This window comes from Brachypodium distachyon, chromosome 5 (genome assembly GCF_000005505.3).
Source record: "Brachypodium distachyon strain Bd21 chromosome 5, Brachypodium_distachyon_v3.0, whole genome shotgun sequence".
Classification (NCBI taxonomy): Eukaryota; Viridiplantae; Streptophyta; class Magnoliopsida; order Poales; family Poaceae; genus Brachypodium; species Brachypodium distachyon.
This window is the reverse complement of record NC_016135.3, coordinates 11,347,883-11,373,070: the sequence shown is the minus strand read 5'-3', so window position 1 is coordinate 11,373,070 and position 25,188 is coordinate 11,347,883. Positions and strand designations below refer to the sequence as shown.

General features: G+C 43.0%; 2 protein-coding genes across 6 annotated transcripts; one reads left to right on the top strand and one right to left on the bottom strand.

The window, feature by feature from the left end:
• Positions 1 to 7,853: 7,853 nt before the first annotated feature.
• On the top strand, positions 7,854 to 17,899 carry LOC100844830 (sucrose nonfermenting 4-like protein). 4 transcript variants are annotated; one of them, XR_732984.3, is made up of 14 exons: positions 7,857 to 8,219; positions 8,318 to 8,393; positions 10,592 to 10,777; positions 10,883 to 10,999; positions 11,071 to 11,130; positions 11,540 to 11,629; positions 11,699 to 11,830; positions 12,298 to 12,439; positions 12,533 to 12,706; positions 15,566 to 15,629; positions 16,669 to 16,738; positions 17,139 to 17,238; positions 17,382 to 17,564; positions 17,649 to 17,874. XR_732984.3 is itself a non-coding variant. In XM_003579593.4 (13 exons), the coding sequence occupies exons 1-13, from the start codon at positions 8,152 to 8,154 to the stop codon at positions 17,471 to 17,473; spliced, it is 1,371 nt and encodes a 456-aa protein (XP_003579641.1). In that variant the 5' UTR covers positions 7,857 to 8,151; the 3' UTR covers positions 17,474 to 17,871. The 4 variants fall into 4 exon arrangements, 2 of the variants coding, with proteins under 2 accessions (XP_024311537.1, XP_003579641.1); XM_003579593.4 differs by having other exon boundaries at positions 17,382 to 17,871; XR_001404796.2 differs by lacking the exon at positions 16,669 to 16,738 and having other exon boundaries at positions 7,855 to 8,219; positions 17,382 to 17,899.
• A 634-nt stretch (positions 17,900 to 18,533) lies between these two features.
• On the bottom strand, positions 18,534 to 21,204 carry LOC104585315 (pentatricopeptide repeat-containing protein At5g61800). 2 transcript variants are annotated; one of them, XM_014895963.2, is made up of 3 exons: positions 19,585 to 21,204; positions 19,264 to 19,497; positions 18,534 to 19,110 (listed from the first exon to the last, which is right to left on the bottom strand). In XM_014895963.2, the coding sequence occupies exon 1, from the start codon at positions 21,166 to 21,168 to the stop codon at positions 19,747 to 19,749; it is 1,422 nt and encodes a 473-aa protein (XP_014751449.1). In that variant the 5' UTR covers positions 21,169 to 21,204; the 3' UTR covers positions 18,534 to 19,110; positions 19,264 to 19,497; positions 19,585 to 19,746. The 2 variants fall into 2 exon arrangements, with proteins under 2 accessions (XP_014751449.1, XP_014751448.1); XM_014895962.2 differs by having other exon boundaries at positions 18,534 to 19,105.
• Between the last annotated feature and the right edge of the window lie 3,984 nt (positions 21,205 to 25,188).

Genomic DNA, 25,188 nt, shown 5'->3' with positions numbered 1-25,188 from the left:
TGCGCGAGGGAGGAGAGGGAGGCAGGCGCACCACAAATAAAGATGGACGATACAATTAGAACAACAACTTGTGTGCAAGGACAGCCAACGGCAAGAATGACATGCCGAGTTGCACCACAAGTTGAGTCCGAGTTGAGGCGCACTAGGACAGCACATGACGAGTTCTACAAGTTTAAGGCGCGTCCGGAGATGCGAGTCCATATTTAAGCCAAGTCATGTTCGGATTGTTTGTATCAGTTTGAGTCGAACCATGTTTGGGTTCAAGTCCGAGTCCACGTAGGGTTGCTGGCCACCTCTCACCTATATATACAAGGGGTGCGTTTAGGGTTAGGATTAGACCATGTTTTAGCTTATTTTGAGACTCCGTTGAATTGTGAGAAACATTCATCTGGAATCCTATACACCATATTCATTTCGATAGGGTGTTTATTATCTACTGAAATTTTGAGTGTTATCTGTCGTTCCGCGGGGAATTGAGAGATAGCGAAACCACTTGTGGTCAACGGACTACTGCGCAAGTGTGTGGTGTTGCGAATTTCCATCGGGTTGCAAGTTCGTCGTGCAACGACAGATGAACAGCCGGAAGATTTGTTGAATCATACAAATTATCCACATTGCTCTCTGAGAAGATCGGGCTGTCCCTTATCATCTTGGTATCAGAGCAAGGTTTACTCGGTGAGCATATTCTTTATCCATAGTTAGAATTACTTTTCGTCCTATCCAGAAAAAGCCATACAAAAGTTTTTATGTTAGGTTTTGCCATAACCGTAGTTGCATCGTTTACTTGTGTTTAGTTGCTGGTGGTCTTCCTTTGGGTAACCTTTCTTTCTGTCTAGTAGATCTTATAGGTTTCTGTTTCCGAGTACTACACTAAGTCGGCGAGTTTCTTTTATCTTCTTGTTCTAGTCGGAGTCTTTGTGTTTCCGATCGTGGCCGAGTGCTACTCCAAGTCGGCTTTCTTTTCTGCGTTTGGATCATTTTCCTATTTCCAATCCGACTCCTATTTGCAGTCGGCGTGATTTGCTGACTCCGAGTAAGTTCAGATTTCTGATTGATAGCCTTCCGATCTTTGTGTAAACTTACATATTTAAGACGGGCATATCTTTTTGCTCACTGGCTGCTCTATTTAGGGTTTTTGACTGCAAATTTTTGTGCCGTGAGAATTTTCGTCCGCGGTGCGACGTTTAAAAGAAAATAAGTTGTGCATTTCAGAAATCGTGCAACTTTAGGTTTAGAGATGTGTAACCAGGCAGTTTGATGACTGAGCGTTAATGGATCTTATTTTAACTTTACTCCCTATCTGTTTCCTAATATAACAAGAGTATTCATTTTGCTATGGTGGCAGGTTGTATGCACTGTCAGATATTCCATCCCATACTAAACTTTTTTTTTCTTTAGTATGGGCTGTCTGAGGGAACAAAGAATGCACAATTCACCGCGCAACAAATATGGTTGGACGTTCGGTTTTATCTAAAATTTTGGATCAGGGAATCTGGGCTTTTGAAATTTCAGACTTGCAGAACCAACATCCAAAATCTGCATAAAAGCCTGACAATCAAGCTCCCGAAATTTCGGATTCAACTTCCGGTATTCCCCTAAATTATTCCTGATTGCAGACATAACCAACAAAAATGCACTTTTGCCCCTTCCACCATTGACCTTTGTGACCTGTTGATCAGTGCCTATTTTTAAATAAATTTCAAACATATTTGGTGCTGATCATACTTGAATTTGAATCATTTGAATTTGAATTTGAATTAATTCTGTCAAAAAGGGCCAAACTTGTCATTTTACAACACCGCGTGTTCCTTTTGCAGAAAAGGTGCGAAAAGGCACAAAAAATACTACTTCCTACTACATCATGAAGAAAAGGTGCAGAGAAGCATGGAGTAGAAAAGCAAAAGCAAAGAAAGGAAAGAGGAGAAGGGGTGATCAAGCTAAAAGCTGGCCAGAAAAGGGATCTTCTTCGGTGTCAAGTTTGCTAAAGCAAGGTGCTGGATGCATAATTCAAAATATGATGTTGACAGCTTAGGAAGAGAAGAGAAGGGAGAGCAAAAAAAGGCAGAAGCTTCTCTGCGTCACTCACACACACAAGGAAGGAGGGAATGGTTGAGATCGAGAAACTGGGGAAAAGAGGAAGAAGGGAGAAGAAGATGGCGAGATCCATGGATGTTCATGAAGATTAAGAAGCTTCATCTGCGAATTCATAGTATAGCTAGGCATAGCAGTCTTTCCCTTGTCCTTAGCACCTCAATTGCAGCAAAAATTCTCCTGTAAACTCTGTCCCTGACCCCCTTTCTCTTCTTGTTCATTGTCTGTTCTTGCTTGATCTTGCTGTTATTGTTGAGATCCTGTAACTTGTTGTTGAATTCACATGCTTAACCTTGTCTACAATTCAATTCTGTCGTAAGAAAAACCTTTATTTTCTTGTGTTTGATCTGTGATCAGTTTTCCCGTCATGTTATGTTCTAGTACTTTAATTAGCTGTTGTTGTTTGATCTAGTAGTGACTTGCTGTGTTATTTCTTCATGATCTGAAACCCTTCCCTTGTCTCGAACCCATTGTTGTCAATCTACTCTAAGTCCTCTCTTATTTTGTTTCCTTTTCCAAAACCCCATGCTTGTTTAAACCCTATCTCTGTCACTGCTAAATCATCTTTGCTAGTATCGTCTTTCTTCAGTTAATATGTCTGTTTCTTCAATTAGTTTAGATTTATGTGCCGGATTTGTTACAGTTAACTGAAAATCCCAAAAACATTATATCTAGTGGTTTCTTTATTACTTTTCAGTCCAAAACTTGTTAATCTGTGAGTCTAGCTTGAGGTTTGGAAATGAATCATTGCATTAATCCCTGTGAAGAACTTCATTTAAAATTACTGCTAAAACCTGTCTCGTTGGACATGGACAGTGGACTGTTTGAGCTGAGGAGCATGAAGACAGAGAAGCTGGGCCAGAGTCATGTGGTCACTGGCCTCTCGTCGCAGACGATTCCGGGGTGGCGGCCGGTGGCTCAAGGTAGCAGACATAGATGCGTACAAAGTAAACACACAACACAATGGATGGCGCGATATAGATGCGTGCATCATCGATCCAATATTTGGACTACTCCTTCTGATTCTAAATTCTTGACTCAAATTTGTCCAAATATGAATGTATCTATTCTTAAAAAACGTTTAGATACATTAATATTTCGACGATCGGAGGGTTTACATGTCATCCTGAGGTACGGAGTCGGAGCAGCTGTTTTTCCTTAGCTCGTGCCGCTGTGCATCAGTGGACGACGCCGTCGGCAGTGACCGTGATGAGGCAATTAGCAGCCAGATCAAGAGATCATCATCGCTTTGTCCGTTTGTGGTGTCGCATCCGTCTGCTTTCCTCTCTCCTGGTCCTGCGTCTTCTTTTCCACTTCATGAAAAGAAAGTAGCACCTGGAGCGATACGTGGGGCCGCAATGATCGGAGCACGGTTACCAGTCCAACGGTCGAGAATCCACACAGGGACAAATGAAAAAGATCCGAAAAGGAACGGCTTTAAGTTATGTTCATGATTAATTTCCTTCCCGTGTCAGTGTGTCACCGGTCAGCAAAGAGCCAAAGATACCTGAGCTAACTGTGGACTCCAGCGAAGATACTGGGTCAGTCCTCTCTGCATCTTGCCTGAGCAGAGCAGTAGGCAGTAGCAGCAAACGGAGGAGCAGATCGACTTGCCTGGATGGAAGGAGACGGCCCGCGCGGGCAACAGTGCCGTGACGACGCAGAAAGGCGTCGGCTAGCTAGCTCGATCGGGGTACACGTGGAAACGGCGGCGGTCCAAGATCACGTGCGCGAGTCCTTGTCCGGCCGTCGTCGCCATGTCTTGTTCGTTCCCTTGCTTGTCGTTGCTTGCAACCGCTGCTGCTACTACTGTAAACGTCAGGACAGGTTGCATGATCGGTTGCTAGCTGCGTGCATGTACACCACGTGCTGCTTTGACTGCCTTGCACAGCACCACCCAGGAAACTGGATTAATTAAGCAGCAGCAGAAGACGAACGCCGATAGGCGGCTAAGGTAGCTTGGTCGCCGTGTGATCCATCCACGGACCATGCTGGGTGGAATGCACCTGACAAATTCTTATTGCTGGAGTACATATGTTTCGGTTTTGCTATTTTCTCAACGGCTTGACAAATTCTTATTGCTGACCGTCTGATTTCCGTGCTACTAGGCCCGTGTCGTGTGTGCCTCTTATGTATTCCTAGTGGGCTGTTCTGCTTTTGTCGACGGCCCGACCGATCCAAGAAGGTGCGAAAAATTGAAATATCTCCACATGGGCCACCAAACAGTGGGTGATCGTGACCAAACCAAGCCATGGGTTTAGTTGTGTTCATGTCATAGTTTTTTTTTCTTTTTTTTTCATTGCCCCCCATTTCCTTGTTATTGTGTTGTTTTCCATTCTTCACCAATTAATATGGCAAGAAAAACAATAGGCGTCAAGTTCAAGATCAGCCAAACACACTATTAGGCATTGATCGAAATATATTAAACATCTTCTCCATTAGCTCGAATTTCTGGATAAGCTGATCAGGTACATCAACTAAAATCAACTAAAGTCAGAAGATGACAAAATCGTACATGAGTTAAAATCAAAAGAAGACAAAATTGCACCCCGTGTTGGTTTTCTCAATGGAAATCGGCACGATTGTATTTTGTTGCCCGATTAACGAAATATCTTTAAATCGCGAAAAGAAAGAAAGGAAAAAAACATGAATGGAATGATTCGACACATTGGTATCTTAGATTGAAAATGAAATAAAATGAATTAAAAAGAGAAAGAAAACTCAAAAGGAGGCTCGAACCAACCAACGAACTAAGGGCATCTCTAAGGGAAATCCAAAATCCTTCTCATATGTTCAAATCTGTTCATATGGGGGTTCATGAGCAAAATACACGACCCAATGAGACCCCCATTTGTCCAAAAGTGGTCCACAACCCTTATTTCTTCCCAAATTTGGGAAGAGTATGGAGAATCTCATTTATACAAAACTCATCCAAATCTTGTCCACTTGTCTTCTTAACCCACATGTCAAAGACTAATGAAAAGATAAATGAGATGTTACCATTGAACAAATTAATATTTTTCTTACCCCCATTTATCCAAAAGCTTTTCAAATGGACAAATGAAGAGAACAAATGGGACTCACCCTCGGAGATGACACGCTTAAACTGCAAGAACAAACGGCAGATCACGGCCGGGCCACTCGGGCGGAGCGGGAGCACAGACATTGGTGTGGGTTCAGACGTTCAGTATAGTAGCTCCTTGATGATTCCGGATCAACAGAACAACAACTTTTTTTTTACAATAACGTAACAACAACTACGGTGTCATTTTGGGAACAGCGTAATACTGCTGCTCCCTATCATTTTCTTCGGCCCAGCTGCCCAGCCCAAGTCTCTCTGTCGATCAGCCCAAGTGTGCTCAGTTCTCCTCTAAAAAAAGTGTGCTCAGTTCTCCTCAAAGAAAAAAGAGTGCGGAGATATCCTACAAATAACATAATGGCAAGTAACCTGGGCTAGATGTCCATTGGAGAATCATGCTAAGAAAAGAATGGAAATTGATCACCTTCTACATATGTTTCTTCTATTTCCTGAAAAGCTGTTCATTTCGATTGTCGTTACTTTTTCTATGTCCAGAATGTAGGATAGTTTACGTTTCTACTTTTGAAAAGGCTATATGTTTATGTTTTTGTCCGGAACAGACCGGAATGATTTATTTTATTTATGCTTGTAGCCAACCATGTGAGATCAGTAAAAACAACTACACCATATTACCACGTGTAGTTACTCACGCATCACATATATTACCACATGATAATATAGTACATACTATTTTTAATCATTTTTAATATACTCATACATTATTTTTAAAATACTTCAGAGCGAACTATCTATAAAAACTAGATGATGTCCCGCACGTTGTTGCCGAAATTTTTAGTTAACATGGAGTATTCAAAATTCAAAACATATAATAAAATTGTACATTTTTCATTTAGTGGGGATAGCTCGATGGAAGTAACATGCATGCATGCATGCATGTGTAAAAGTACGAGTTTTCCACTAAATAGGTATGAACAGATTAATTATGTGATGATGTGACATGCTTCCATGTTTAGAGAAATCAAGTAGTGGGTTGCTTCTACTTAGATATAGAAGATTGCAACTTGATACGTTCATTAGTATATTTTAAAAAAACACAATAGCGAATATTAAAAACTATACACACTGTCTACAAGGTAGTATATATACTTAGGAGGGACTAATTGGTGGAGGCGCACTGCGCGGTCGAGTTCTGACCGGTGTGAACACGGCCGGTCCGACCAGGCGAATCATGACTGGAAGGAGGAGAACCATTGCCCCGCAACCCTCCGATCGGTCCTAGCACAATGGGCGGTCTCGTGGCCACCTTGCCTTGCCCCAGCCACCGACACCGCCGGTACGCCTTCGCCCTAGCCATCCTGTAAGCTTGGAAACCAACAATCTCATCCCACACCGATCACCCCTAACTCTAAGTTGGCTCACCGAGGGCTTACCTCACCTATGTCGTCATCGTCGCGGCTAGCTGCTGGCTCCCAATGACGAGGGGCTACCTCGGCAGTGCCCAAACTAAAGGGCTTTTGACTTGGGAGAGCACGGGGTGCAACCGCAATCTCGTCGACTAACAATGACCTAGGGGACACGAAGCGCAGATGGGATCTGACGAGTAGGATGAGAATGGCGTGTCCTTCTCGATTTCCCCTTCTAGCCTTATATATGGGGGGCTAGGTCTCGAACGTGATAATCGGATCGGTTACAATTAGATCGATACATTTTGGTATACCTAGATTACATTCCTTAGCTTGAGCCGCAGTTTCAGGTACTCAGGCTTCGTATGCCTCATGGGCTTTCGTATGGGCTTCATGCTGGGCTGTAGCAGGTATACGAAGGATGAGGACCTGAAGGCTCATTCCCTCGTCACCCGGCTCGCTCTTTGCGCCGCTCGCTTCGGTTGTCGTGAGGGGATGAGACACAAAGGGAGGCTGAGAGAGGAAAGAGATATAAGACATGGGAGGTAGGGCCCACAAGGGGATGTGTCAGGCAATTCGAACGTGCTACGCAGACCTCCACCGAAGAGGATTCCGTATTCTATATACCCCAATTATGTTATACTACCACCTCCGTTCCTTAAATTAGGGCGTATATTGTTTTCTTTAACCGAACCTTTGACCAATGATTACTCCATCGACGTGTGACTTATGTGATACAAATCACAACTATAAACAAGTACTTTTGAATACTAATACAATGACATCAATGTTATCTCGCAAAAGTTATGTATTAATAGACTATTTTTTTAATCGTTAATAGACTAATTCTTGGTAAAAGGCTCGGTTAAAAGAAACAATATATGTCTTAATTTAAAAAACGAAGGGAGTATAGTACTAACTATTTTATTCTATTTGACATCAACACATTAAAAAGTCTCCCTGAACTGTATACAACGGAACAACGGAGTACATTGGATTGCACTAAAAAGTCTCTCTGAGTACAAACAGTTAATAAGTTTCAAAGCATTGTACTAAAAAGTCTCCCTGAGTACAAACCGTTAATAAGTTTCAAAGCATTAAAAACCAAGATGATCCAATCATAAAAAAGTGTGGAGAAGAACCACAAAGAGCCATAAGCAACGGCCAATGATCACCTGCCGGCCCAAGACCAAGAACACCACAAACGCACCCAAAACCACGAAAAAAATCATCCAGAAAGAAAGGCAAAATAAGAAAGAAAACACATCAACACAGTATAGACTCACTCTACACTCCAACCCAAACCAACCAAAGCGAAAGCGAACAAAACAACGCCCACACACACACTCCAACACCAACACCAACGCTTTTTCTCTCTTTCTTCACTCCTCCCTCGCTTCTCCATCTCCGCCTCCCTCCCCTGTCTGTCCCTCGCACCAAATTTCCTCCCTTTTACCTCGATACCAATCCTTAACATCCCCTGTCCCTCGCCTGCTGCTAGTACCTCAGCCCAATCCGGGCTACTTGTTGGATGGACTCGGGGCTCTACTAGCTAGGCCCAGCCTCGGCGCCAGGGGCGCGGTAAGGCTGCTAGGGTTCTTGGCCCGGGCTTCTCCAATGGTGCTGCGCCGCTTCGCGTGGCCTTACGGCGGCCAGCGCGCCTCCTTCTGTGGCAGCTTCACCGGGTAAGCCGTAGAGATCGATCTTGGTGGCCGAGAGGCGGGATCTTTTTGTGGTGGTAATGCTGATTTTCCCCACCTTCTTCTTGTGTGCGCGCGCGCAGGTGGAGGGAGTGCCCCATGGGGCTCGTCGGGACCGAGTTCCAGGTGGTGTTCGATCTTCCCCCGGGGGTTTATCAGGTGGGATATGCTCGAATTGCGCTCGTTTCTTCCCTACGATTATGTATTTGTGTGCTGTTGCACTGTTTTACGGGTGTCGGGGTGTGCTAGGCTTGTTACTTATAGTTTGGGATGCTTGTTGGGGCTATTGGTTATTTTTTAGAACACCGGCGTGATCGAATTGTCGTTGGGGAGGGCTGATCAGGTTTTTCTGATCAGGTTGGTTTTATTTCTTGCCCTGGTGTCAGTTGGTAGTTGTGGTGGTGGATGACCTTCTAGAAGTGCTGGCGCAATGCATTCGATCATATATCCACGGAAGAACTAGTGAAGCCGTGGTTGTTGATACACAAGTGAGGATGTGGCCGGTTCTTGGGATGAGCTATTTCATGCACAGCAGCTGTACCCATTTCTCCGGCAGTGCGGCAGGTAGATAACTCACAGACTTATACAACTAGTGAAGTTTGAACTACTGATTTACGTGAAATGCACACAGAGATTATAAAATCTGCATAATGATCATGGGTTGTAGTATACTAATGTCAGGCACTTCTAACTGTCGAGTCTTAATCTGACATTTCGACTGCTTTTAGTGACTGTCTTGCATTGTAGCAAGCAGCACCCAGATGAAAAATCGCTGGTTAGACATCATCAGAAGGACTAGGTCTGGAATCATGTATTATGGTATAACATGCTTGATGTCTTGTTTGACTATAACATCTTAGACTTAAGTGCCAGATGGATATATGACATCTTTTTAGTTTATACCACAAAATTCTGGTAGCTAACAAATGTGTGATAGTACTGCCACTCATTATAGGGTATATAATACCAAAAAGAAAACATAGTTCGCCTTTTGTGGGACAGAAAGGAAATTGGTGCTGTTGTTTCAGCTGCATCATTCATTAGCTTTGGCCTAGTCTTTAGTTCTACCAGTTTCATAGCCATCGATATATTGTGAACTTAGTCCACACAGAAACACTAAATTTTAAGGCTCAAAAGTTCAAAACAAAATCATGTACTCAGTATAATTGTCTTAGGTTTTAGGTTGGAGATGGATATATGCTGTATATGTGAGGGTTTTTATCACAAAACTCTGGTACTTGAATTTTTTTTGATAGTGTTTCCACTCATTTAAAGAGTAGAATACAAAAGGAAAAAAAAATCTTTTTATGGTCAGAAAGAAAGTTGGTTCCGTTGTTTCAGTTGCACCATTCATTAGCTTTTGACCTAGTTTTACACTTTTGCTTGTACAGAGGTTATACGAATTCAAGTTGCCTTATTCATTGTCTGTAGTCCTACCAGTTCCATAGACATGCATTTAATACTGTGAACTTAGTCCATAAAGAAATACTAATCGTTAAAGGCTTACAACAGTGTATAATACTGCAATTAGGGGCATACTTAGCAGTTTGAATAGTGGGACCAAGCTCACTGTTCTCCTATCTCCATAGCTCCAGACAAGAAGCTGCAGGTGTTACATGATGTCTTTGATTATACAGTTGCAGCATCAATGTCGTCCTCTAATGCCATTTATAACGTACAGTGTTTAGTGGCACTTAAGTTGCACATAATAGATTTAGTCTTTCAGGTTTCTGTATTTCCCATTTATTTCACATTTTCTAGTTTTTCTTATTGTCCCTCTTTTTCGCTGGATGCTATTCACATGTGAATTTATACCAAATTTGTCCTCAACTTTCCATGCATTGACTGCCATAACAGTAATTTTTTGTTTAGCATTCCGTAAGATCTTTTGAATCGTCACTTAGCACACCTAGCAATCAATATAACTATCTTTGCATAATAATACTATATTTTGCATTTTGATGTTTTGCTTTAAGATTGGTAGACATATTCTGGGAAGTACGGCCAAGCAAGATGCACCTCTATATCACTACCCTTTGATATTCACTAAAATTATAAAATTGCCGCTATTCTTTCACAACATACTTTAGGTGTGGTTGTTTGAACAATTGCATTCTTGCAGTGGATTCACTCACTTGTTATTGGATATACTACCACTTCTTGCTGGTCATTATGTGGTTGTGTCGTTTGATTCTTAGGGCAAGGTATTCGAACATGATTCTCAGTAGTGAATAATTTGCAAATAGTATATTTCTTCTATGCTTTCTGTACTAGTGCCTTGCTATTTTCGTATCATATTCTCCTGCTTTTGTGCTTTTTTTTTGCTTACATTGATGTGGTATTTTGGTGTAATTCAGTACCGATTTTTGGTTGATGGTGTCTGGAGATGTGATGACACAAAACCTGTCGTACATGATGAATATGGACTGATCAGCAATGAAGTTCTTGTCACACTTGTGGAAAATAACACACACCTGGCAGTGCAGCAAGAGCTATCTTCCCCCAGAAGAATGAATATGGACGAGGGTATTATTTTGACAACAGTACGTGCCAAAGTTCCACATTTTATTTTCTGTCTTACATAATTAGCAGAATTTTCCTAGATACTAATGCTCAATTATGTATGAATGCCATAAACCTCCAAACAGATGCCACCAGAACCATCACCTCAAAACTCTGGCGTACAGATCGCAATTTTCCGCCATCGAGTGTCTGAAATATTATTACATAGTACCATATATGATGTTGTTCCTGTTTCTAGCAAGGTCAGTTCCTTCTTTTGTGGTCAAGACCTTGTTTTAGATATACAAATAATCAATTTTCATAAGCATTTCAGATAGCAATTTTGGATGGCCGGCTTCCTGTCAAGCAAGCATTTAACATTATGCATGATGAGGTATGCTTTTGCAAGAATTGTCAGTGTGCTTTTATATCTTTTTCTTTAAATTCTGGTTTACTCCCATTTGAACTTTCCTGTATTGGATCATCATGACTATTGGCATCATTGTTAGGTGCAATTCCTTTTTTTCCTTGTACGTTTTACGGGTGCATGAACTCTTCGTCTAGAAGCAGAAATTTCTTTTATCTTGACCTTGAATAAAGGAATTATTATCGTCACTTGCCTCCATTCTAGAAAGTCAGATGAGAAAAAATATCAGTAGTTCCATTTTAGGTTTTATTTATCTGACAAATTCTTCTTTGTCCTTGATGTGTTCATGTATCATGTGGTCCACTGACCAACACGTGATTCCTCTTTCAACTAAATGTCACAAGACTAGTAAACAATTTAACTTTTCTTGTTTTAGGGCCTTGCTTTGGTTCCTCTCTGGGATGATGGTCAGGGAACCATAACAGGCATGCTAACTGCATCTGACTTTGTATTAATTTTGAGAAAGGTGAGATCGAAATTACTGTATTTCTCCCTTTTCAGGCACTTCATGTTTTACTAAGCCTTCGTTTTGCAGTTGCAGAGAAACATTCGAGTTCTTGGCCATGAAGAGCTTGAAATGCATTCAGTTTCTGCTTGGAAAGAAGCAAAACTGCAGTATTATGGGGGGGCTGATGTTGCAGCCATGCAGAGAAGGCCATTAGTTCATGTATTGCCCCTTGCATTTTCCAGACTTCTCTCATTTGATTTGTTGTGTAAAAAGTTGTCAAAATCAGCATAGTCAAAGTAGGAAAAGAATTATATGCTCAGGAAATACAATTCTAAGCTTAATGCCATCTTTGGACAGAAGATGTACAAGGTCATGGATATCTTGAAAATTGGATAAATGGACACTAGGAAATGCTGCCACCATTTGTTCAAAAACCTGTCAAAGTATGTGTAGAAAAATGTAGAAGCCAATGATGAATGAACTGCTGTTGTGGATAAGGGACAAGGGTTGCGTGGCTAACCGTCTTCTACTTTTGGAATGTGATAGCATTATGATTATTAGCTGATCTATAATTCCTTATATGGGCCTTGGCTATTCCAAGCCCATCATGCCTTTATGTTAATTCTAAGATTGATGTGAAATAATAATTTTCTTCCTTATAATCCTACATGTCTTTCTTTCTTCAGGTTAAGGATTCAGATAATTTGAGGGAGGTGGCACTAACTATAATACAAAATGAAATATCTTCAGTTCCTATCTTCAAGTCCTCGACAGATACATCAGGGATGCCTTTACTCAATCTGGCAAGCCTTCCAGGGATTTTGAAATGTACGGCATTGTTTATGATACCATGATCATTCTCATAGTTAATTTTACCTGCATCCGAACTTGGGCTCACTTCTATCTTGATGATGTATTTAGTTGTTTGCTCAAAGCTCCAAGAATGGCATGAAGGTTTCCCCATTTTGCAAAATCAGATTGGCAGTATTCCCATTGGTACATGGTCACCACATACTGGCAGGACAAGTAATAGACAGCTTAGAACCTCGCGACTGAGTGCTCCTCTAATTTCCTGCCTGGATTTCCTGCTTGAAGGTAGTACTATATAATTGGCATCTCAAATGTGGCTGTTTATGTTATTTTCCCCACTTGATCCATAAGAACATATTGCCGTGATTGTTGGCTACAGAATCAAATTAACTATGTGGTTAGTTCCTCCTGGAACAATGCAAATAAACAATTTCATTCAACAGGCATGGTCTGAAATAAATGTACGTTGTGACTTGTACAAAAAGGCTCCGAACTTGTAACATCATAGGTTGTAGGTAGGGTCGTGCAGACATCACATTAGTATTCATCTTTTACAGCAAACATTGAATACTTGAAAGCTGCCTTAAGAAACTCCAATTTGGCCTCTCTCTTTCGTGGTGCTAATTCCAATTCCTCGCTGGCTATACCATTTGGTTTTTCCTAACATGTAATCTGATCCCTTTTCTAATTATTCCCTCCGATCCATAATAAGTGTCTTAGAGATCTAGTACAACTTTGTACTAAGTTAGTACAAAATCTGAGACACTTATTATGGATCGGAGGGAGTTATATATAGAGAAATATTATACTCCCTCCGATCCTAAATTGTTGTCGAAATATTACATGTATCTAGACGCCCTTTAAGAGTAGATACATCCATATTTGGGCAAATTTGAGACAAGAATTTAGGATCGGAGGGAGTACTTGTTAGGTGAAAACGTGCCATTAGATTGGGATCCTCGAAACTATTCTAATTGTATAACGATTTTGGATTTTTCTTTTACTAAGATATTTGTATAGACAGTAACGGTCAAAAAGTTGCATACTGAGAATGTGCCCCTGTCTGTGACATCTATTTATGGACAGGGGGGGTACCAAGTACTTTTGAAACACTGAACTTACAGTATTTATGAAATATAATCATGAGATTTTAGCTGTTGGATTCCAGGAAACATTGTCGTGGAGATACAATACTGGCATATGAAGAAATAACCACAAAATTGTACTTGCAAGAACACATATACGCAGTCTTCATTTCCTTACACACGATATGTAAATCCTAAATTTTCTTCTCTAATGCTGAAACATGATACGAAACTGTGGATATCTAACCTGCATCTGCAGATTTGGATATTGTGATAAACTACATAATACTGGCTTTTGTACAGTCTGAGTTAAACATGGAAAACATTGGTCTGGGTGTCAACCCCTGGAGTCGACAATACTAATCAATAACATCGTCTGCATATTTGGATATGTGATTGTTATGTTAGGGAAGTTTGTTGAAATATAAAACTGGTGGTAGCAATATAATACATTGATGTTAGCGACAATTCATGTACTTTCAATGTTATGCTGTTGCATGGCATTTGCAAATTGTAGCACCACAGAAGTTCTAAAAGATTTAAGACTTTATGAGTGAACCTGTCAAAAGGAAAAAGGCAAGGTTTTGAATTGCTGCACTATAGCGTTTTTGGAGTCTAAGCTATATCACCTTTACCGTCATTCTAGCTTTACCTTCGTGCAAAGTTTCCTATGGCGCCTCACATTGGAGAATGTTGCGAGGACTAACACATTTCTGGTTCCTATATAATTTTTTTTGTACTAGCTAAATATGCCCTTGTGGCCTTGTGTTGCTACGGGTAAAATAAATTTGATTGGTTGCTGAAGATAAATTAGATTAAAAACACTATTATATAAGCAATATTATCTCAATTTTGGTTCCAAACATCATTATTAACTTAATCCTTTAATACATTTTATTGTCTGTATCAAGGAGGTGAGAAGTTTTTTACAATAGAAGGATGTACGGTGGTGATGGATCACCGCTACCAATTGGCTCTTTTGTAGGAGTAAAGATACCATGTCTGCTCTACCCGGTTGAAGAATTTAGCGAGGTGGTAACATTTGATATTTGATGGTTATTGTCAACTCTAGGGGTTCACACATAAAACTTAACACTACAAAACTGTGATGTGACCTCACTCGAGTGCATTTGAAATGCTTAAAATACAAAATTGAGGATTATCCCTGTTAGTGAGATAGTTGGATTGTAGTAGGACCTTTGCTATTATTTCCTTTTGTATTCAGATTCCTAACTTATCTCCTCTTCTGTACATAAACCAAACCTCCAATCGGTTGTTCCCTCCTTGTATCGATCTCTCCTCTCCGTGATGCAATGCAGGCCTTTGCCATCCATATTCTGCCGCTGTAGCTGCTTGCCTGCTTCTAACCTGCTGTCCGCTGTTGCCATCTTCTTCCTGGTGGCTGCCGGCTGCTTCCGCCATTGCATCCTCTTCCTTGTGGTTGCCGGCTGAAAGCCAGTTTTCCCACTCTTCCACAGGGTTGCAGCTGCCACGCCCCCTGAGCTTACCTCCGCTGGACCATTGATTCAAGCCGGAGCGAACCCCTCAGGGTTTTCTGCTCCGCTTGACTGCTTCCGGTGACTCGCCTGTCCACTGCCCAGCCACCTCTGGGACCTCCCCTCTGGTCTCTCCCGCTACCTCGTTCTGTTCCGTGCGCCTGTCTGTTCTGTTTCTCCCTAGAGTTGTTTAGGTAGTTAAAAATAATGGGTGCAATGTCCTCATCTTCTGGTTCTTCACCGGGCACTGTCTCTGTTCCTCACTGCCCACTGATCATCGATGGTATCAACAACCACGACTATGTCATACACATACACCTTCAAATGTGTGGTCAGCATCTTTGGGACCGGTGAGGTGCTGTGCCTGCCTCGCTCTGGCTTTTTGAGATGCTTAATGAGGATTAAGTTATCTTTTGAATTTGAGGTTCTCCTTTAAGCCTGATCCTTTTTGAACCATTTCTGCTACTTCTGGACTTGCTGATGTAATAGAATACTATTTTTCATCCTTACAAAGCAATAGGTACTGAATTAACCATTACCTTGTTATATTTTTTGTCCTCCAGATAGAGTAAGCTCAATTCCTATAGTTGATGATAATGGATCCCTTCTTGATGTCTACTCACTCAGGTTTGGATACTCTACATTCTCTTCGTCATGTTGCTATACTGCTATGCTCCTTTGTATTGATATGCTTGAACAGTCTGTTAACCTTTGTAGCATGACATAATGCACCCTAAAATAAGCCTTTCCTCCCCCAAAAGGTCAACACTGCCAAGATCTTTTTGCATATGATAAGATATAATCATTACCTGCTACTTATTTTAATGGGAAGCTAGCTATTCCTTGTTATATTCGTATTTGAGAAATTGTGATGCGACTTGAGAAAAACATAAAAAAGTTTGTGATTTTGTAAAGCTCAGTCTGTGAAATCCTAAAGATCACCCTTTATAGCTATTATTAGTAATGCCTGCGTATTACTATTAACTATTACTGCCTTTTTCATCTTATTCGTGTATCTATTCACTTTCCCACAATATAGACATGACCTACTTACCCATTTTCAGTGGTACTCAGATTATAAAAAGTTGACTTGTGACTTCATATCTCTGGTTAGGTTGGCTCGGTATCTTGTTAGCATTATCAGTTTTTAGAATTTTAGTTGTTAGACTTAGACATATCTTACCAGCACTGCTTCCTGTTTTCTGATCATCATCCTAAGCTGCTAAAGGATAAGGGGCACACTAGTTTTACCATTGTAATGGCCATCTTCTCTGGCTGCTAAATGTGAAGTGCTTTCCTTGTCATCTGCACATCAGTTGTGTGGGTCTCTTTACTAAGATAGAACAACAGTATGGATGTACTGTGGCCGTGTCTTGAAAGTTGAAACATCCTTTAAACTTTTTGATCCATTTTGAAGTCTTGGTTTATTTCTGGTAAATTTGGTGTAACCAAAGAATCTTCGCCTTTCGTGTCCATCTGCTAATTTGTCTCCTTATTTTTCTCATTTGATCCTTGTAATGTTTTCGATATGATGCTCCAGAAAAACTTGGGTTGATGTAAGAGAACAGATTAAGAATTTAAGATAGCTGATGCAATTACGTTGCAACTGAAATATTTGCTGTTCACTTGGAACAATTAAATTTCCAATGTTAACCTGTTTCTACAGTGATATCATGGCTCTGGCAAAAAATGATGTTTACACTCGCATTGAACTTGAGCAGGTGACCGTGGAGCATGTATGTTCCTCCCTCTTTCTTTTGAACTGTAACAATCACCCTTTCCTTGACATGTATACATTATGGGCACCTGCATTATGATGACGTGCATTGTATTAGATAAACAGATGACACATATCTTTCTGTTATGATGTTCAATTCAGAACTGTGAAAAAGATAATAAATAAAACAAGAAAGTTAACTGTCCAGGCTGGTCTCCAATCGCTCATTTAAATATAACATATGTTTCATTAATAATTTAATCAGTGAGGTCAACAGCCTGCTTGGCATGTTGGTACACATCATCAATCATTTGCCCGGTAAACTTCAAACTTTACTGTGGTAGTTGCTAATATGTTCATGCATTGCTTTATTATATACCATATTTGTTCTCATAATTGTATATTCTACTCATCTTTAGGCTTTGGAGCTGCAATATCAGGTGAATGGGCGGAGAGATTGTCATACCTGTTTGAGCACAAGTACCTTGCTTGAGGTGTTGGAGCAATTGTCTGTTCCAGGTATTAGTTTGTGAAATAATGTGCATGGTCATGTAGGGAGCAAGTGAGAATTGCATTTTACATGAGATCAGTCTACAAATTCACAATTTTACAGAAATTGAGCATATTGGTTTAAATTTCTGACTCTAAATATGCCTTATCAGGGGTGCGGCGGCTTGTCGTTATTGAACCAATGACTAGATTTGTGCAAGGGATTATCTCATCTCGAGACGCAATGAAATTTCTCCTTGGATAACATTTGTGTAGAACTGTAGCCATTTTATACATGAAAGCCTGTTGTATTTGATTGGGACAAAATAAAAAAGAAATGTTATTTCAGCAGATGTGTGAGTTCTCCGTATCTTTCCTTTTAACTTTAAAACTCTTAATATCATAAATTATGCACAACTGAATCTTCTTGGAAAGAACAGAGAATGCTTTGGTGACTTGGGAATATGAAGACCGGACGACTGCTGCAACCTTTTTCTCCATGGATGGATGTCGTTGTTGAGAACAGTTGAGTGATAGCTATCCTGGAATTTTGGTACATGATGACTCCTGTTTTGCCTCATAGGAAGGGTACGCTTCGAGGTATCATGAAACTTGATTGTTGTAAAGAACAAAAGGAAACTTGATTGAGATTTGGGAGTTACAGAATCGGTTTGAAGATTGGGGTGGATGAGAATCATGTCGCAGGTTCATTTTTTTTCAGTTCTCGTTGGCATTCAAGAGTTTTGGACTAAGATCTAGCAACTGAACATAGAATCTGAGAATATGCGATATTAATCAGATGCAAACCCAAATCTTCTTTCATATGAAAATCAACCATTGTTCCCTCCGAACGAGCAGGCTGCCTACTCATCCACCTTGTCTGCTCCCCCTGTCTTCTTTCACTCCGGCTTCTCCCCAGGTGCAGAGCAGCTGATCACTCCCGTGGTAGAAACACCTCCAGATCTTGGTAGCTCGAGTCTGGTGACCTTCATCGGCAATTCCCCAGGTGCAAGGCAGCAGCTCACTCCCCGTGTGGCCGTGTTAGCAACACCTCCAGATCTTGGCAGCTCGAGTCTGGTGACTTTCATCGGCAACTCCCCAGGTGCAGAGCAGCTGCTCGCTCCGCGTGAACCTTAAAGGTCTCACTCATCTATCTTACAGGTTCTTGGCTTCTTGCTTGGCTGGGTTTTTTCTCGAATGATAGACACTCAAAACAGTAGTACCTGGTTTACTTGTTGAGATAAAAGAAACTTGGTGTTCAGTTTAATGTAGTCTTGATCGTCAATCTGTTTGTTGCACCATACCTATTCGATCAGATCAGATGGTAACACTCAAAACACGAAACATATTTCCATTATGCTTGTAATTTGGTAGTAGTGCCGGCTCCCTCCTTGGAGTAATGAAATGATCATCGCCGAGATTGGTAAACAGTGTGGGGAAACAGGGCACTGGGCATAAATGAGCTGTCGTTTTGGTGCATTGCAAGCAGCCAAGGCATCAGCAAATTCCCGCACGGTTACAGCCTCAATGTACGGTGTGCCCATTGAACAAACCAGGCAATCTCATCTGCGGTCCCAGATTACAGCACCGGGGCCCAATCTACTCCAAAGCTTAAAATGGAGCTGCATCGACATTAATGAGCAACTTGCCAGTCGGCGGCGGGCATTGAGCAACTGAAGAATCAGACTCACGCCTAGTAACTCAACTAGGTTGGGAACAATGCAGTAGACCATAACAGTGATATTCGCTGTGGACAGTGCTGAATCTTTGAACTGTAAAGAGACACAGAGCAAGAAGCCAACAAATGATTTTTCGTCTCAGCTGGATTACAGAATGCTTGCTTGCTTCCATTACATCCTGTAGATCGATTGATGGTGCGGCAACACCCATAGATCACCTGAACTATAAAAATACCACACCATGAGTATATGTTGTTGTGTCAAATAAAAAACAAATAACACAGAAATGCATGAACTGTAAGCTGCATCAGACTGCCAGCCTTCCTTGCCCTGAAAACACGGTAGGCTGCACCAGCTAGCCATGAGAAAAATGTACCTCCAATGTGGTCTCATTATCGTCCCTCTTCAATAGATTATAGATGTTCCTGCTTTGCCAGCATAAGCACGAGCATTTGTCAGTTGACATGACAAGAAAATCTACTTCCACAGAAGTCCATGAATATGTAATATCATCAAATTCTGCCTAGAACTGCAACATGGATCCTATCACAGTTGACAATTCATCAGTTACTGTTAACACGAGCACTTCGCAACGTACGAAGGTTGAGTCCTGCAGAATAGGGTGCGATTGTTAGCGGTCACAACTCAAAAGGAGTTCAAATCATGTGCGAAATAAATTGAGTTACTGAAATTCTACCACTGAAAAGCCAAGATCTTGTCATTGTCAGTCTTGGCACTGCAACTCCATAGTGGCAGTCCTCTCTTCCTGAGTCAATTTCTACTTCACAGTGATGACCTTCCAGGTAGAATCTACACTCAGACAGTACGACGCCCTGATCACATCAGCAATCAAACAGTCTTAGTGGTCCGTGGTAATAGAACTGCAACCAACATTCCTTGCACCAACCCTTTCATCCATTAATTTCCTAACCCTCGCAACATCCTCCCACCTACCAGCATCTGCATAGATGCCGGTCATGACAGAGTATACCCCACCATCTTCAGGGTTCAGCTCCAGCAAATGTCTTGCTGCCACCTCCGCTTCTTCCACATTCCCATGCTTTCTACAACCAGCCAGTATACCTCCCCAGACGTAAGTATCCCCTTCCATTGGCATCTTCTTCACCATCTCCATTGCTTCCTCAATAAGCCCAGCTCGACCAAGCAGGTCAGCCATGCATCCGTAATGCTTAAGTTCCCGAGACACACCGTACTTCATCTCCATCTCAAAAAATATCCTCTTTGCCATGTCGATAAGGCCGGCATGGCTGCAACCAATCAACACCCCCAAGAAAGTGACCCCATCAGGCCGAAACCCCTCAGCCAGCATCCTGTCGAAGTATTTCAGTGTCACTGTGCCATGACCATGCATTGCCAGACCAACGATGAGTGCATTCCAGGTGAATACGTTCCTCTCAGGACACGTGTCGAACACCTCCCTGGCGATCTCAACACACCCACATTTAGCATAGAGATCAACAAGCCCTGTACACAAGAAGACATTCGGACGGGGTCTGCTTTGCCTTACATACTCATGGACCTCCCGCCCCTTCTCTAGCGCCCCAAGCTGCGCACAGCATGACAGCACGGCAGCCAACACAATGTCATCCGGCCTAAACCCCTCCCACCTCATCCTGTCAAAGAGCAGCACAGCCTCCTCCCACCGCCCAGCCTTCGCACACCCCGCGACAACCGTGCCCCAGGACACGGCGTCCCGCTGCGGCATCCGCATGAACTCCTTCGTCGCCAACCCCAGCCGCCCGGCCTTGATGTACCCGTCCATCAGAGCATTGTACGAGACGACATCCGGGGCGGGCATTTCGTCGAACACCCTGCACGCGGAGTCCGGGAGGGCGTTCTTGGCGTACAGGGAGACGAGGGCGTTGCCGACGTGCGCGAAAGGGAGGAGGTTGCGGGTCACCGCGACGGCGTGGAGGGATAGCGCGAGCGGGAGGTGGAGGCGGGATGAGGCGGCGGCGGAGACGGCGAGAGGGAGGGAGCGGCAGGAAGGGGGCACGGATACGCGGAGAGAGGAGCGGAAGAGGAGGAGGAGGGTGTGGCGAGCGCGGGGGCACGCGAGGCGGGAGTAGGCGAGGAGGAGGAGTGCGTGAGTGTGGGGATCCGGGAGGGATAGGTGGCCGGCGACGGCGGCGAGCGCGTGCGCCGAGAGGAGGCGGCGGATGGGAAGGCGGGATCGGAGGTGGGGGAGGAAGAGTAGATTGGGGATAGAGCGGCAGGGCGGAGTATAGGACGGAGGGAGGGTGGGAGGCGGTGGCGCCATTATTGTTTTCGGAGAGAACGGCGGTGTGCATTTGAATATGATACTGTACCTCTTAACTTAAAAAAACTCGTTTGAATAGGAGTGACTTTTCCAGGTTTCAAATCAAATAGGAGTATCTCTGTGTGTCTGTTACACAGCAATTCTTTTTGAAAGAAAATAATGTTACCCAGATTAATTCCACCACGAGAAAAATGAGCCCATGCAGCAACCTCAAAATGAGCCTGTGCAGCAAAACTCAGATAAAAACGCCATCAGTGGGGAGGTCCTGAGGTAAAATCGAAAAAAAAAAGTCTTTAGGCAAGAGAAATTGATATGGGTCGGGGTGGCCCGATTTTTCGATGAGATTGGTAACTCTCGCTTTGGGTAGGAGGTGACGTTGACGATCCGACTAGGAGGCATCGCCTTAGCAATCGATATACCAACTCTAAAGGGTTATTGATCACGCGGGGGCACGATCAACCTGACCACGAAGGTCTTTGTTCCTGCAAGCAATCGAAAAACAAGAAAAAATAAGATAAATAACGGATGCAATATGAAATTGCGAATATACTGTATCAAACCAATGTCTCAACGAGAAGATAAGTTGGGGTTCCGAAATCGATAAATCAGGTGGTCTAACCGACACACACGATTACACGAAGTAGTAGCAATGGCTAACTCTTAACTAAACAAAACCAAGTCTCCATAGGGGGGCTCATGGGGTATATAAAGGAGGAGGGAGAGAAATTTTCGTCCACTTTGAGTAAGGAGGCCGAAATCCAACTCTATCTCTAATTTTCCTAACAAACTACAACTCTTTAGGAAACTGAAAAACAGATCCGTCAGCTTGTTTTGTCCGCCACAGTCATCATGCGTAGAATCTCCTTGTGGGGCCGGATCCGTTGGAAAGATCTTGTAATTACCTTTCCAACAAGTACTTGTTTGCTTGATTTGGACTCCGGACGCGGCCTGGTTGATTAAAACAAATTCGGCTCACCTGACAGTTCGGACCCGAATTGGATTCAACTTTACTTCGTGATATGTTTCTCTAGCAAGCTCCGAATCATGTGCCGTTTGATTTGTTGGAAAGTAGACTTGATAGGCTTCACCTTGCGTCACCCGCTGCATGCTATTGCACCTCATCTTCACTTTGGACTTGTAGAGTTCAATAAGATGCCTGCATAATAAGATCATACAAAATAGTAGCTCTGCCTCTTTGCAAGTAATATATTGAACAAATTTAAGAATTGATTTCACCTTATTATAATTGTTATTGAATACTCCAACAATTAAGATTCTAATGGTCGTATCCTTGGTGGCCATGTCCATATCATCAATAGAGGTTGGAATACATCTATCTCTTCTGAGCAACCTCTTTTGGATTATGCATACTTCTTCTGGGTTATCTATGGCATACTGTATTCTCGTAAGATGATACACGCTAGCTAAAGATCCACCGGGTGCTACATCATAAGCACATTGGGAGCGTACATAATTGTAACCATATACAAGGACATTACTAAATCATTTACAATTCTTCACTTTTGTTTATTTAGGGTTCCCGGACAAATAGTAAAGCAATCCAAATATGGACACCAAATCCTGCCAATTTGTCCAAAACTATAAACACATTCTATTTTTTCACCAAATTTCACCGTAGAGTCACCTTTTGTCTCCACGTGTCTCATTTTATTGCCCCACCCTTTTCACTCCATTTCTTTTATCTCGCTCTTTCTTTTTTCCCCATCGATATTTACATTAAAATATTAATGGCACTACTACAGAAAAACCCATCCGTGATCCCTCTCCAGTGACGGTTAAAACGGACCAAAACACACACCGCCACTGGAGGCCTCTCGAGGTATCCACGAGCGCCACCAGTGGCGGTGAATAGTCCCGAAACAAGTCACCGCCACTGGCGTTGCCCATGGAAACCCTAACAGCTACCAATGGTGGGCGTCCAAAAGAACCGCCACATACATTGCATCATAGGTGATCACAATATCCAGTCGTCAGTATATTCCGTCAACCGCTGCAGCTCCAATGGAACGGGAAGACACTGACGACTTGGTATCAACGATCAATAAGAGGTGCAGCTGAAGCCTTTTTATGCTGGGAAGGCCGTACGTAAAGAACCGAGGTGGGATTAAACCTCAAAATTACATACCGCAAGAGCACCAGTGGCGGGCGAACAAAAGAACCGCCACTGGTAGACCACCCGATACATGATGGTACTACTAAGTCTCAGTGACCTTCCCTGAACCCCTTAAGCACCGCCAGATCATTAGTTTAGTACTCAACCGCAATGGGGAACGCACTGAGCACTGAGTAGTAACCACCGGTAAGTGGGGTGGCGGAATCCTTTTTATGTTGGTCGGAACTCATGTAAACTAGCGAGGTGGGACTAAAGCGGGAAACAGGTGGGCGATCTCCAGTGGCGGGTCTCAAGTTACCAGCCACTGCTGAGGCCTCCAGTAGCGGTTTATTTTTCCGCCCGCCGCTGGAGATCACCAGTGACGGTTTATCCTAACACCCGCCACTGGTGACCTTCCTATATATAACTACTGTGTGCGAGCCCCAGCTGGTCGAGCTCACGCGTCTGTTTGGACCAGCCGCGGCTCTCTCCACACTGGCGCTGGCGAAGCCCTGCCAAAATTGATGACGGCGGCCGGCAGGTAGCTCTCCCCCGCTTATCCTCCCTCTTCCTCTCCCTTCTTCCTCCTCCTATTCTTCTCCAATTTGGCAAAATCGCCATTAATGGCGCCGTGGCTGCCGACAAGAAAATTCGGCCCCAATCTCTCTATAGCGTCTCCCCCGATCTGCCCCCGCTCTATCCGTGGCTCCCCCGCAGCATAGCTCTGCCCTCCCGCCCCCGCCCCCCCAGATTGCTCTCTCTATGGCTTTAATTTGCTCCCATGAGCTCTCTCTCTCTCTAGCTCTCTCTCTCTCTGTGGAGTCCATGGCCGTTGCTGCTTATGGGGGAGCTTAGCCCCTGGGGGTTAGCCCTAGGGTTAAGCTTAACCTCGGGACCGGTGTACGTGCATGTTTCAAGCATATTAAATGTGTGTTGACACCGGCCTTCGTGTCGTGTATTTCTTATGTGATGTGATGCCGACCGTCGTGCCGATGTGGGTGGGGGTAATTTGTTTTGATGCAGGCATCGAATTTCGTAGTGCAAAATGCTATTTTTTAGCAAAGGTCATGCCGAAAATTTCCATTTTTGTCGATCAAGCTGATTTGTTTATTTTATTTTAATTGTGTTGTAGCTCGATGGGCCGTGCTTGGATGTACGAGGACAGGTTACGTGTTGAGTGGATAGAGTGGCTGAACTTTTGTCGATGCCGGCGTGGAAGATATGCATAGGAAAATGGGTGATAAGATGTGTTGTCCCTGTGTGAGATGTCAGAACAGCAAGCTGTACGAGCTTGGTTATTCAGCATTTGTCGAGATGCACTTGCTCATGTGGGGATTTGTGCCCGGTTATTCATAGTGGACTTCTGACGGGGAGGATGGCATTGAAGTCGATGCCGGCATTGAGATGGAAAACATGGAGTCTGACGACCAGCCTGGTGAAGAAGCATTCTGTGGCGAGGATCCACAGGACGTTCCAACCAGTAGGATGGTTGAAATGCTGGATGATCAGCATCTGTAGAATCAGTTGGATGACCCCGAGGATGAGAGGGTGTCCCGTAAGTTCGAGAAGCTGAGGGAGGATGCTGAGACACCTTATATGAAAATGCCGGCGTGGATAACAGTGTGCTAGAAGTAACACTTGAGCTTTTGCGTATAAAGGCAAAATACAACATCGTGGACTCAGGATTCACAGAGATTCTGAGTTACCTACGTACGGTACTTCCTCCGGGTAACAAGTTGCCTAAGAGCACGTACGAGGTGAAGAAAGTTACATGCCCCCTCGGGTTAGAGGTCATCAGATACCATGCTTGTCCGCTGGACTGCATCATATATAAGGGCGACTACAAAGACATGCCCACCTGTCCAGTATGCAAAACATCCCGATACAGGAAGAAAGACCCCAATCCT